Source organism: Orcinus orca, chromosome 5 (assembly GCF_937001465.1).
Source record: "Orcinus orca chromosome 5, mOrcOrc1.1, whole genome shotgun sequence".
Taxonomy (NCBI): Eukaryota; Metazoa; Chordata; class Mammalia; order Artiodactyla; family Delphinidae; genus Orcinus; species Orcinus orca.
This window is the reverse complement of record NC_064563.1, coordinates 76,376,031-76,391,083: the sequence shown is the minus strand read 5'-3', so window position 1 is coordinate 76,391,083 and position 15,053 is coordinate 76,376,031. Positions and strand designations below refer to the sequence as shown.

The following is a 15,053-nucleotide window of genomic DNA, read 5'->3' as shown; positions in this document are numbered from 1 at the left end:
ACAAACAAATGAATCAAACTTTTTCAAATTAATAATAATTAATCCAAGTAACTTTAAACACAGTGCTTTGTATACCTTTGGTCAATAGATAAAAAACACTTTAAAGAAATCTTAAGCTCTACTGTGGTGGCCACAGTAGACTTCCTTTCAGGACAACCTGCTGTGGGAGCAGCTGACAGAAGGTCTCCAGCTGCCGCAACTTCAGATCCACTGCGGCATGAATGCCATGGCCACAGCCATATGTGCCTGAGTTACTCTCAGCCAATGGCCAAGCATGGCAAAAGTACAGGGCCATTCCTGCCCAAGGCAGGTCTCCTCTAATAAATAACCTTTGCTGGGGACGTCCCCATCGTCCCAGCCAAGACTCTCAGACTGAACTGCAGTCTGACCTGCGCCTACCTATTCCTCTTTTCACAGACCTGCATTGCAGTCTAAAGGATTGCCCTGACTTTTCCTGCTCTCTGCCCTTTAGCCATTACAGGCATTCCCTAGATCAAGCTCTTGTACATCGAATCCTATTTCGGCACCTGCTTCTTGCAGGATCTGGCCTGACACAACAACTTAGTAGCTTTGCTGTTTGTAATGGTATGAATGTAGCAATTCTGAAGCATTTGTGTATATATTGTAGGATTAACTAAATTAGTAAATATATCAATATAGTTGGGAATCAGCATGCTAACTGCAGGAAAAGAAGAAACAAATATGGAATGAGGGAAGCAGGAAGAATGCTGTTGTGTTGAATTGGAATAGGTCAGTATAACCTCATGAACTGTGTGTGTGTGAGTGTGATATTTATAGGAAATGTATATAGGAGATAGATATAAATAGATATAGTGTGGGTATATGTATATATGTGGGTATGATTATATATACGTCCTCTAGCTTCGTCCGCTGAGGAGATCGAGGAGCAGCAATGCCCCATTAGCAATGAGAACATCTAATGCCCAGATGTTGGTGTCTAAATTCCATTAAAAGGAACCAGGTAAAAACACATGTCTACACAGAGACATGTATGTGAATGTTCATAGTGACATTAGTCACAATGGTCAAAAATCCAAACATTTTTATCCAAATATCTATCAACTAGTGAATTTTTTAATGTACCATATCCATACAATAAAATACCAACCAGTAGTAAAAAGGAATGAACTACTGATACATTCTACAATATGAATGAATCTCAAACACATTATGCTAATAAACCTGGCACATAAGACTACTCATTGTATGATTCCATTTATTTGAATAGTCCAGAAAGGCAAATCTAAAGAGGCAGAAATCAGTGGCTACCTAGAACTAGAGGTAGGTGTGGGTAGGTGTGCAAATGATCAAGAGGGAAATTTTTGAAAGTTGGAAATGTTCTAAAAATGGATTGTGGTAAATGTTGCAGAACTTGCTAAATTAGGGGAATTGTCTCCCAATTACTTTTGCAGCTTCATGTCCCAATGTTTCCTTTCATGCATCCTAAATTCCACTTTATGAGTCCCAGTGGAGCCTCATACTTCCAAGCCTATGGTTAGGTTACTCCTTCTGTCTGACAGGTCATTCCTCCCAGTTTCCACCTATGACAGCATTATTCATTCTCCATGGCCCAGAACAAATGTCACCCCTTTTGTCATGCCAGAGTCAATCCCTTCCTTCTGTGCATTCTCATTAAACATTCTTTGCACAACCCTGAGAACACTCTCCACTCTAATTCTTCCAGTTGTGTCTGTGCATGGCTGTCCCATCACCACTGGAAAATGCTCCTTGGGGACAGAGATCAGGTCTTACTCTTCTTCAGCACCTAGCAAAGTGTCAGGAACATCATTAGCATTTGGCAAATGAATGAATGAATGAATGAATGAATGAAGCTATGAAGAACAAGAGACACTGAAGTGAATGGAAAAGATATCAGCTGTTGTAAGCAACAGATGAGCCAGTTGTTGGGAAGGCAATTAAAAAACAACTACAAACACTGGCCCAGGTTCTGGGCAGTACTGATATTAAATACTCAGCTTGAAATAAGATTCTGGGAAGATGGCAGACTAGGAACCACCAGGAATCTGTCTCCCCACCTAGACAATAAGTGCACTGGCAGAATCTCTCTAATGTAACTATTTTGAAATTCTAGAATCTGTTGAAGGCTTGCAACTTCCAGGAGACTGTATGGATAGTAAACTGCGGTTGATTTTGGCCAACCTAACCACTTCTATTCAACATATTACTGGAAGTTGTAGCCAGAGCAATTAGGCAAGAGAAAGAAATGAAAGATATCCAAACTGGAAAGGAAGAAGTAAAACTATCTGCTTGCAGATGATATGATCTTACATGTAGAAAACCCTAAAGATTCCACAAAAGTAAAACCCTGTTAGAAATAACAAGTGAATTCAGCACAGTAGCAGGATAAAAGTCACACAAAAATCAGGCACATTTCTACACACAAACAATGAACAATCTGAAAAGGAAATGACAAAAACAATTCCATTGACAATAGCATCAAAAAAGAATAAAATACTTAGGAATTAGCTTAACCAAGAAGGCAAAAGACTTGCACAATGAAAACCACAAAACATTTCTGAAAGAAATTAAAGGTGAAAGAAATAAATGGAAACACATCCTGTGTTCATGGATCGGCTGACTTAATACTGTTAAAATGTCAATACTACCCAAAACAATCCACAGATTTAATCCAATACCTGTCAAAATCGTAATGATGTTTTTTTAGAGAAAGAGAAACCTATCCTAAAATTCATATGGAATCTCAAGGGACTCCAAATAGCCAAAACAAACTTGAAAAAGAAGAACAAAACTGGAAGACTCAGACTTATTGATTTCGAAACTTACTACAAAGCTACAGTAATCAAAATAGTCTAGTACTGGCATAAAGACAGACCAATGGAATAGAATTGAGAGCCCAGAAATAAACCCTCATATATATGGTCAAATGATTTTTGACAAGTGTACCTTGACCACTCACTGGGGAAAGGACAGTCTTTTCAACAAGTGGTACTGGGAAAAGTGGATATCCACATGTAAAAGAATGAAGTTGGACCCTTACCTAATACCACACACAAAAATTAACTCAAAATGGATCAAGAACCTACATGTAAGACCAAAACAATAAAACTCTTAGAAGAAACACAGGGCAAAACCTCATGACATTGGATTTGGCAGTGATTTCTTGGATATGACACCAAAGGCGCAAGTAACAAAATTAAAAATAGGCAAATTAGACTTCATAAAAATTTTTAAATTTTGTATATCATAGACACTATCCCCAGAGTAAAAAGGCAACCCACAGAGTGGGAGAAAATATTTGCAAATCACATATCTGATAAGGATTTAATATCCAGAATATATAGAGAACTCCTAAAACTCAACAAACAACAACAAAAACATACCGTTAAGAAATGGGCAAAGGACTTCAATAGACATTTCTCTAAGGAAGATCTATGAATGGCCAGTAAGCACATGAAAAGGTTCTCAACATCAAAAATTATGAGGGAAATGCAAATCAAAACTACAATGAGATATCACCTCACACCCATTATGATGACTATTATCAGAAAAAAACCCCAGAAAACAACAAGTATTGGCAAGGATATAGAGAAATTGGAACCCTTGTGCACTGTTGGTAGGAATGTAGAATGGTATAATCACTGTGGAAAACAGTGTGGCAGTTCCTCAAACAATTTAAGATAAAATCATCGTATGATCCAGTAATTCTACTTGTGGGTATATACCTCAAAGAATCGAAAGCAGGATCTTGAAGAGATATTTGTACACCCATGTTCATAACGGCATTATTCACAATAGCCAAAATGTAGAAGAAACCCAAATGTCCATTGACAGATGAATGGATAAGCAATATATGGCATATACACACAGTGGAATATTACTCAGCCTTAAAAAGGAAGGAAATTCTGTAATATGCTACAGCATGGATGAACCTTGAGGACATTATGCCAGTCACAAAAAGACAAACACTGCACGAGTCCACTTATATTAGGTACTTAGAGTAGTCAAATTCATAAAGACAGAAATTGTAATGGTGGTTGCCAGGGACTGGAGGGGAGGGGAGAATGGGCAGTTATTGTTTATATTAGGTATAGACTTTCAGTTTTGCAAGATGAAAAGTGTTATGGGGATGGATGGAGGTGATGGTTGTAAAACAATGTGAATATATTTAACACCGCTGAACAGTACGCTTAAAAGTGGTTAAGATGGTAAATTTTATTTTGTATGTATTTGATTGCAATTTTAAAACCCTACCAAACAATGACTATGTATAAAAGGACAATGATGGGCTTCCCTGGTGGCGCAATGGTTGAGAATCCGCCTGCCGATGCAGGGGACACAGGTTCGTGCCCCGGTCCGGGAAGATCCCACATGCCGCAGAGTGGTTAGGCCCGTGAGCCATGACCACTGAGCCTGCGTGTCCGGAGCCTGTGTTCCGCAAGGGGAGAGGCCACAACAGTGAGAGGCCCGCGTACCGCAAAAAAAAAAAAAAAAAAAGGACAATGATTATGAAGATGACCCATCTCTTACCTTCATCAAGTAGCCAGCAAATACAAGGAAGCCTTTTGAATGCAGATACTTGGCCAAGGAGAACCCAAATCCAGAGTCACAGCCTGTGACCAAGACAGCTTTGCTGGCAACCTGTTTTAATAGGTCAGACCCCACATTAGGAACCCAGGATCCTGAGGGCTGAATGACTAGGCCTCCTCTGGGCAGTAAAAATTAGGGCTTCCTGAGTGGGCCAGGCCTGGCCCTCCCCACTTGTCTCTTGCTGTTTGGAGAAGCATCCTGGTATAGTAGAAATGCTTGGACTCAGAATCAAGAGACCAGGTTCTAACCCAGACTCTACCACCAACTAGCAATATTGCTTGGGGAAGTGACCTCCTCTTTCTGGACCTCAGTTTCCTCATCTACAATCACCATCATCACCATCACCATCATCACTGTCATCTTCATCGTCAAGTACTGAGTACCTACCATGGGCAAGGCACTGTGCATGCATTATTTTAATTCTCACAGTAACTCCATATAATAAGTATGATAATTATATCACATTACAAGTGAGGAAATAGACATTTTAAAATGCCCAACATAATTAGCGATAGACCTGGAACTGAAAGAAGGACTGAGAGATTTCGGAGTCTAAACTCTTAACCCCTAACTTCATTTGATGGGGCAGGGGTTGTTCAGCGAGTGAGAGAGTGGCTCTGAGTGCCCTCGAAGCACTGAAGCCCTTACTCTGAGGGTGGGTCAGGGCGTGGGAGCCCAGGGAGAAGGGCTCCGACCAGCTGGCTGGCTCCCAGGTAGCCGGGCTGCCACTCACTGGGTTCACCGAAGCAGCGTCTAAGTCCGACGGTCAACAGGGACAAAGGAGGCAGAGTGGAACAGCAGCGAGCCTCTGCAAGAGGAAAGAAAGCCATGAGCAGAGGCTGTGGTCACACCAGACCCTGTTCTGGGGTGGAAGCAACTCAACAGGCCCTCAGGCACCAGTACCCACCCTACTCACTACTCCCACCCCAAACCCCTGAGGACAACCTGCTGGTACCACTTAGGAGGAGGGCCTGTTTCCTACAGGTTACTAGTCTGGGACAAAGTGGGCCAGCAGTTGCAGTGGACATTTTTGCCACTGTGTAGGAAGAGCCTTCCAGTGATAGACCTCTGTTAACAAAGCCTTCTGCAAATGCAACGTCTTAACCCTTAGGTTTTATATGGCTTCCTGATAGTTTTTTTATTTTGAAATAATTCTAGATTCACATGAAGTTAAGAATACAGAGAGATGCCCTGTACCTTTTACCCAATTTCCCCTAATGGTAACATCTTGCAAAACTCTAGTACAATATCACAACCAGGATATTGACATATGCAGTGAAAATACAGAACAGTTCCACCACCACAAGGATCCTTTGTGTTATCCTTTTATAGCCACACCCACTCCCACATCCTCTTTAACCACTAATCTGTTCTCCACCTCTATAATTCTGTCATTTCAAGAATGGAGTCATAGAATATTAACCTTTTGGAATTGGCTTTTTTCACGCAACTAATTCCCTAGAGATTCATCTGATTGTCTATTGTCGCATGTATCAATAATTTGTTCCTTTTTATTGCTAAATTGTATTCTATGGTATCCTGTACCACAGTTCGTTTAACCATTCAACTATTGAAGGCCATCTGGGTTGCTTCCAATTTAGGGCTATTACAAATAAAGCGGCCAGGAACGTTCCTGTACAGGTTTTGTGTGAACCTGTTTTTCTCTTGGGTAAATGCCCAGAAGAGCAATTGCTGGGTCATACGGTAGTTGCATGTTCAGTTTTTTAAGAAACTTTTAAACTGTTTTCCAGAGTGGCTATAGCATTCTACATTCCCAGCAGTGATCCAGTTTCCCCATATCCTTGCCAGCATTTGGTGGTATCACTATTTTTTATTTTAACCATGCTGGTAACTGTGTAAAGCTACCCACTGTGGTCTTAATTTGCATTTCTCTAATGGCTAATGATGTTGAAAATCTTTCCATGTGCTTATTTGCCATCAGTATATCCCCTTTGATTAAAATGTCTCTTTATGTCTTTTGTGCATATTCTATTGTAATTGGAGTGTTTGTTCTTTCACTATTGAGTTTTGAGAGTTCTTTATATGTTCTAGATGCTAGTCCTTTGTTGCATATGTGGTATGCAAATATTATCTCCTAGTCTATAACTTGTCTTTTCATCCTCTTAACAGGACCTTTATGTAGGGAAACAGTGTTTCATTTTGATGAAGTCTGATTATTCAATTTTTCCTTTTATGGATCAATCATATTTTGGTGTCAAGTTTCAGAACTCTTTGCCTATGCCCCAACCCAAAGATTTTCTCCTGTTTTTTTCTAAAAGATTTACAGTCTTGGGTTGTTTGTTTGTTTTTTTTCTGTTTTCTCATTTTTTGGCCATACCACGAGGCATGTGGGATCTTAGTTCCCCAACCGAGGATCGAACCCGTGTCCCTTGCATTGGAAGGTCGGAGTCTTAACCACTGGACCTCCAGGGAAGTCCCTAGTCTTGTGTTTTATAATTTAAGTCCATGATCCATCGTGAGTTAACTTTTGTATAAAATGTGAAATAAGTCAAAGTTGGTTGTTTTCGTTTTTGCCTATGAATATCCATGCTCCAGCACCATTTTTTGAAAATGTTATCTTTCCTCCATTGAATTGCTTTTGCACCTTTGTCAAATATTGGTTGGGCATATCCACATGCTTTTATTTCTGGATTCTCTGCTTCATTGAGCTATGCACTCCCACCTTATTTTTCTTTTTCAAAATTGTTTTTGCTATTCTATTTCCTTTGCCTTTTCATATAAATTTTAGAACAATCTTGTCTTTTTCTATAAAAATCTGACTGGGATTTTGATAGAAATTGTGCTAAACTTGTATATCAATTTAGAGAAAGTCAACATCTTTACTTTTTTGAGTCTTTCAAACCCTGAACATAGTGTGGGTCTCCATTTATTAGATCTTTGATTTCTTTCATCAGTATTGTATCGTTTTCAATGTACAAATCCTGTATAATTTGTTGTATTTATACCTAAGTAACTCATTCTTTTGAGCAACTGTAAATGGTATTATTTTAGATTTTGATATCCACAGTTCATTGCTAGGATATAGAAATACACTGACTTGTGCGTGTTATCTTGTATCTGTGTCCTGCTGAACTCAGTTATTAGTTCTAGGAGTGCTCTGTGGATTCCTTGGGATTTTCTATGTAGTCCATCATGTAATCTGCAAATAGGGGTAGTTTTATTTCTTCTTTTACAACCTGTATGACTTTTATTTCCTTTTCTTGCTTTATTGCACTTCCTTATTGCACTATGGTGAGTCAGTGGTGAGAGTGGACATTCTTGCCCTGCTCCCATCTTAGGGAGAAGGCATTCAGTCTTTCACCAGGAAATATGTTAGCTGCATGGTTTTCATAGATGCTCTTTATCAAGTTTAGGAAGTTTCCATCTATGCCTATTTTTCTGAGAGTGTTTATCACAAATGAATGTTAAATTTTGCTTTTTCTGCAATAATAGATTCATGTGATTTTTCTTCAATAATAGATTCATGTGATTTTTCTTCTTTGGCTTTCAGTTTGGTGGATTACATTAACTGATTTTTAGCAACAAGCCATCTTTGCAGCCCTGGAACAAATTCACTTTTTCATGGCTTACAATTCTTTTCACATATTGCTGAATTCTACTGGCTAATATTTTAAGAATTTTGGTACCTATATTCATGAGGGCTATTGGTCTGCAGTCCTCTGTTTTGTACGGTCTTTGTCTGGTTTTGGAATCAGCTAATACTAGCTTCATAAAGTAAGTTGGAAGGAGTTACTGCTGGGTACGGATGGGAGTTCCGGCTTCCCACTGGGTCTTCACCAATACCTCCCTGGCTGTGAGAGGTCGGAGTGCCTCACTACTGCTCTCCACTGTATGGGGGTGTATGGTCTCATTACTGCTGAGAGATGGAGGAAGTCCTAACTCTCCGTCTCTACTAGGTGTCCTCTGACACTCCTCCACCCCCCACTCCCCACCCCAAGCAGGCAGGGTTCCTTATTACTACTGGGTGAGAATGTAAGTCCTGGCTCCTACTTGGCTTTCTCTGACACTACCCCTGGTGGGGGCATTGGTCACAAGTAAGCAGAGTGGTATGGTCACTACACCCAAAACTAGTTAAATGACTTTATCTAAAATCAATCATTGTTTTACCATAACCCCAGGATTTGCTGTACAAAAAGAACAAGGTGCCCCTGGCAGAACTGTCCTTGTCCCCTGCCATCCTTTTGTACTATTTGATATTTTAAAAAGTAACAAAAAGGTCACAGCAAGAAAAAAAATTATTTCAAACTGATTTGTTGCCAGATTTTCTCTAATCCACTTCCCCATATTCAAATATATCCACACAAACTTGACTATCTCGGGGTGTATTATACCAGGCGCTACTGCTCATACCCAGCTATCAATGGCATATTTCTACTTCTCCAGAGAGCACTAGGCTCCATCCCTCCACACCCAATCCCCAAGAGGCAGGACCCTGATAAGGTGAGGGCCAAGAACACTGCTGGGGAGCTCCAGCTGACACAGGAGCGCCCTCCTGGACACCACTTGGTTTCTCAGCCTTTCCCTTTGGCCACTGCTGGGACTGCCTCATCCTGCTCTTATTTCTTCTCTCACTTTGCAGCTCCTGCAGGTGCTACGGGATCCCTGGCTTGGGGCTACTTCTCAGTTCAGAGGGCCCTTGGGGCTAGGAAGGCCTTAGCACCTCAATTCTTTAACTTTAGTTAACAAGCACCTGGGAAGCTTGTTAAAATGCAGGCTCCCAAGTCCCTGATTGACATTCTGATTCAGTAGGATGGGGTGGCCCCTGGAAATCTGCATGTTAAACCAACACCTGATTCCAGTACAGGCAGTACTGGGAAAGGCCTGGTTGATGTAGGTCCAGAGCAGCTGTTCTTAGGTTCTCCTCCCTGATTGTTTACTAGAATCACTTGGTAAAACGATCATGATTATGTGCTTACGTTACTAAAAAGAGATCTTACCATTTAGCAATAGATACCTAAACACCAACATGATGTCCAGGATTTGCTTTGAAACAATCCAGTAGAGGGAGGGGGAGGAAAGTGGGTGGGAACACAGATGAAACAAGACTGGTCATGAGCTGATAACTGTTGAAGCCCAGGTACACCAGGGATCAATTTACTACTTTCTACTTTTGTATGCGATTGAAATTCTTCCCAAAATAGTTGAAGAAGAACTAAGGAACCAAGGAAGGTTTTTAAACTATTCCCATGGTTGGCCTCACGCCTAGTGAATGAAATCCGAGTCCCCAGGGGTGGGGCACGGGGATTTTTTTTCCCCACTGCGCTCTAGGTGATTCTAACTTGCAACCAGAGTTTGTAACTGCTGCCTTAGGAAAAGAGAAAAAGGACTTTTTCCCCATGGGGTTTCCTTTTCAAGCCTCTTGACTGCCAAGTCCTAATATCTCCGGGGACAAAATCAGCCCTAGGCCACAGCCCAGCCAAGGCAGACACTACTGTTTGCTGCTAATATCTATTCTTCTCATCTGTCTCAATACCAAAATGTTGTCTGGGGTACCAATGTGCCCAATTCTTTCCAGACTATCGCCTACCCAGCAATCATGGGACCTACCCCTGGTCCATAAGGTGCAAGCAGAAGTCTGCAATGATTGCCGGGAGAGTTTTGCTCTCCTGATGCAGGGGCAGCTCCTCCCTTCTTCCATGCTGCTTTGCTTCTTCCTGCCTGGACTGAGGCTGGAGGTGGAGGAACATGGCGGCAGCCGAGGTGAGGGCCACCATCAGGATGACAGAGCAGAAGGAGACAAGAAGCCTGGGTCCACTGATACCTCTCCAGCCCTGGCCTTCTGGAAGCCTTTGCCCTTCTAATTGCGATGCAGTCCTGATACATTGGCTTATCAAGGCTAAGAATGCCCCTGCTCTGGACCTACATCAACCAGGCCTTTCCCAGTACTGCCTGTACTGGAATCAGGTGTTGGTTTAACATGCAGATTTCCAGGGGCCACCCCATCCTACTGAATCAGAATGTCAATCAGGGACTTGGGAGCCTGCATTTTAACAAGCTTCCCAGGTGCTTGTTAACTAAAGTTAAAGAATTGAGGTGCTAAGGCCTTCCTAGCACCAAGGGCCCTCTGAACTGAGAAGTAGCCCCAACCCAGGGATCCCGTAGTACCTGCAGGAGCTGCAAAGTGAGAGAAGAAATAAGAGCAGGATGAGGCAGTCCCAGCAGTGGCCAAAGGGAAAGGCTGAGAAACCAAGTGGGTTAAGTCCGAATCCCATAATATAAAATAGCGAGCATTGCCCTGGAGGGTCACCTCTCCCCAGGAGGGTCTTGTGGTGGCAGCAAACTGCTGGTCGCCCAAAACACTTACTCTAATGGCTATGCCAGTCTCACAGGTGGTACAAGTTATACTCAGGGTAGGCAGTAAACTTGCCGAGGGGTGAATCCCAAAGAGGTGGGCTCCAGATTCAGAGGACGAGAGCTTGCTGATTTCCATCCTAACTTAGAAGAGCAATCAGATGGGGTGGAGAGGTTGCAATCCGGCATTTCCCCACAGGCCTGTGGAAGAACCAGCTGGTCCCCGGAGCACTGGCATCCAGGAACTCACCGGGCCACATTCGAGACACCACCCTGTGCTGGCCAAGGCATTAATGCTGGCTTCTCTTCCCTCCTTCCAGTCTATGTCTCTATCCCTTTTGTTCCTTCCGTCACGAATCAGCAACAATAACCAGTTACCCAGCTTTCTGCTGAGAGGAGTCAGGAGTCAGCTTGACAGCCTGAATCTAACAAGATGGGTTTAGGAAGGACAAATGTGGATGACGCAAGGGCAGATGGGGAGGAAGGAGGTCTCACACAGCAGCACCTGTGAAAAAAAATTAGTCTGATCAACTACGAATCACAACTGATGTGGCCGCCAAAAGAAGCTATGTGAGCCTAGGCTGGACAGGAATAGGGAGGCAAGGGCCACTCTCCATTCTGCCCAGGTCAGGCTGCCCTGGAGTATCACACGCCATGCCTGGGCAGGCAGAGCTGAGCACTGGGGCTGAGCCAGCTGGTGTGTGTAACCAGAATCCGGGAAGTAGTGTCCTGGGCGGAGCCAGAGCCTTGAGAAATCCAAAATCTGAGGGCTGTATAGAGCCAGGAAGCAGAGCAGGTTGTCAGGGCAGGGACCGCATCCGGCCACTTCTGGGGAGGTTTCATCTGGATAGGTGCTGTGTACCAGGTGACTGCTGCTCTGAGCCATGTAGGGTAGGGGAGGGGGGTGTTCTGTTTCGGGCACCACATCTCAAGAAAGAGCTCAGGCCAAATGGGCATCATTCAGGTGGGAAACCTGGATGCTGAGTGGGAAAACCATGGGAGATGAGCAATGAAAAAACATGCAGATGCAATAAGAGAAGTCAGGGGTATTAGGATGGCATAGTATCCCCAGGGATAAGAGATTAACTTGTTCAGTATGAATACAGAAGCAGACCCAGGAACAAGGGGTGGCATTTACAGAGGAAAGATTTGTGCCCAGTATGAAGAAGGACTTTATAATAGCACTGTCCAAAGACAGGTCTGCTGTGAGAGGTACTGACTACCCCATGGCTGGAGATATCCAAATAGAGGCTGTAAGGTCACTTGTTAAGGATGAGATCAAAGGATCACCCACAGGTGGGGACTGGAGCATGAGGCCCCTTCCAACTGAGATTCAAGCAAAATGATCGGGCCACCCAAAGACCTCCTGTCTGATCCAGGCACAGTGATCACCCACCATTCCTTCCACCTCACACATCTGGGTCTCCCTCCCTGACCTCTGCTGACAACTTTTCCTGGAGGACAGCTAATGCACTCTGACTCAGCTCTGCCCCTGACCACCCTGTGCCCAACCCCTCAGCCTAACCAGGTGATTTCTACAATCCTTCCAGAAGACTCAGAGTCTCCTGGGATAGCCTTTCTTTCCCTTCAAATGAGCCAGAAGCATGACTAATGCCTTACTTCCCTTTAATTTTTTAAAATAATAAAGCATTGAATATTGCATGTGATTTATTGAATACTGTACTAAAGTGAAAAAAGAATGTTTGTATGGGTACAGAATGGTTGTATCACTCCCTTTAATTTGAGGATAAAATCTTTGTAAAAGTATTTAAACTTCCTTTGGGATTATTTTCTCCTCCATAAAAAAATCTCCAGAAATCTCTGAAAGCCATTTTTCAGACAGAGTTTATCATTTCTGTGAGTCATTCACTGAAAAAAATTACAACAAATCTTCTTTCAAAAGCCCTTTAACAGACTCAAGCTACATTCCCTCTTTGATGGGATATCAACTCTTCTTATATGATGTCCTCCAGCAATTGAAGCCTCACCTCCAACCAAGCTTCTGTATCCTATGGAAATGCTTTTAAGCAAATGCTGCTAAAAATCTCAATGCATGTTCTTCTAGATATATTTATTGGCACAGAAAATAACCATCAATTTTCTAGCTGCTGGGTCTTTGAATTTAACCTGCCACTTGATTTCACTCCTCTCAAATATAAAAGAAAGGGCATTATGTTTTTCCTTGCTTTAGCTGCAAAAGAAGAAAATGAGGTAGCAGAGCACACTAAATTCCCTTGGAAAAGGCAATTTCCAGAAGCTCTCAAAGAAGAAGAGCTGCTTGTTTACTTTGTACTTAATGCTTTCTCTAAATCACGCAGTTCAGTGAAGTCTCACGACATTTTAGTTAACTATAGTTTCATGTGTGAGATTTTAAAAGAGCCATTAACCAGGTGATTAAAGTAATGAGATCTGTGCCTCCTGATGTGATGCACTAAGAAGGGTACCACCTCACCTGAGTGGGTTTCTTCCAAACACACAAACCTGAATCTAAACATGAGGACATCCCACAGCCCACACTGAGAGACATTCTTCCAAGGTGTTAAGGTCATGAACAACAAGACTGAGGAACTGCCCCTGACAGGAAGAGAGTAAGGAGACATGACAACTAAATGTACTGGGAACCCTGGTTTGGATCCTGGACTAGGAAAATGTCCATTTGTGGGGCATCTGGTGAAACTTGAATCAAGTCTGCAGATTAGTTAATAGTATTATATCAGTGGTAATTTCCTGGTTTGGATAACTGCACTATGGTTTTGTAAGATGTTAACATTTGGGGAAGTTAGGCGAAGGGGTTACGGGAAACTTTTGTACTATTTTTACAACTTTTGTATAAGTGTAGAGTTACTTCAAAATAAAAAGTTTAAAACAAAAATCTGATGAAAGATATTCTTCGGTGCCTTGTGTGACATGGGAAGGTCTCTGTCTTCCGACAACACCTCTGAGTGTCCTTTGCTGGTGGACAGCGGGTATTGAGGGACACCTTTGAGAGTCAAGACTTATTATGTGTGAAGAGCTCTGCTTTGCCCAGAAAGTGTAACCCTCAAGGTCACCTCCACCCTTCATTTTCTTACCTTGCTCCATTTACTCTATCAGAGAAATTCAGGGTTTTCCTCGGGAGCTGTGACAGGGGTCTGGAGAAGCGGGCAGTCAGCACAGTGGCCACGAGAGGCAGAATGGCCAGGCTCCTCCGGGTGGGTTCTGAAACACAAAATGTGTCCTCAGCATTGTGTTGCTGTCTTCAGGAGTTTAGGCAGAAGGGGCCATTTTCCTTCCAGGTTGTGAAAGTTAAAGTGGGCTCTGTTTGACCCAGGTCCAGTCAAGGCACCAGGCAGTCCCCGCCTGCCACCCTCCTCTCAAGCTACAGCCTCATGTGATGAAAAGTCAGGAGGCTGGGACATCTAGAAACCTGGGTTCTGGTTCCAGCTGTGCCACCCACTCATAGGGTAACCCTGGGTGAGTCATCACGCTTTTGTAGCATGAGGAGGGTGTAGCACCAGTGACCAGTGACCCTCAAACTAGGCTGTGCAGCAACCACTGGGGCACCCAGGGTCCCACCCCCTCAGGGATTCCAGCTCCATGAGTCCCATTCTCAGTGTTCCCCATATCCAGCAAAACATCCATCTCAATTTGCCCACATGCCTCCAGGCAGCTTTTTCAGCCCTGGGCCAGGTATCTTTGGATTCAGCTCTCCACCTTTCTCCACCCCACCATGCACAGGGTCCAGCTCTGGGGCTGAATTCATCAGTAACTCATCATAGCATGGAGACTGAAGCTACAAAATGAGACACACTCTAATCAACCTAAATTAAAACACACACACACACACACACACACACACACACACACACACACACACACACTGTCTCTCCCACCACCCTACCACTCCCTTCCCACATTAAATCAAACTTGTTGCAGCAAGGCCATGTGTCAGTAAGGCTACTCAGCATAGTGACTAGCTTCGCATTATGAGTTGTAGATGGGTGTGTGCATTAGTTGTCCTCCTGTTCTGGTTAATTCCCCTCTAGTGATCCCTCCTGGCCTAAGGGAAGGAAAGGGAGGTAGGGAGGGAGCTGAGCAAGGCAATTCCAGCCCTGGGAGCTGTTGCTCTTTTCCTGGGGAACCGCCCTAGTCTCTCTTTGCACACCTGCCTG

At 43.1% G+C, this 15,053-nt stretch overlaps 1 protein-coding gene across 1 annotated transcript in view; it reads right to left on the bottom strand.

Annotated features, from left to right (window-relative positions):
* Positions 1-14,872, bottom strand: part of BDH1 (3-hydroxybutyrate dehydrogenase 1) — a 29,571-nt gene extending 14,699 nt beyond the window's left edge. The window contains 7 exon segments of the mRNA XM_049709851.1: positions 4,255-4,428; positions 4,531-4,641; positions 5,324-5,344; positions 5,347-5,398; positions 13,974-14,100; positions 14,542-14,702; positions 14,739-14,872. Of these exon segments, the coding sequence (XP_049565808.1) occupies positions 4,255-4,428; positions 4,531-4,641; positions 5,324-5,344; positions 5,347-5,398; positions 13,974-14,100; positions 14,542-14,644 (588 nt within the window). The 5' untranslated portion in view covers positions 14,645-14,702; positions 14,739-14,872.
* Positions 14,873-15,053: the final 181 nt, after the last annotated feature.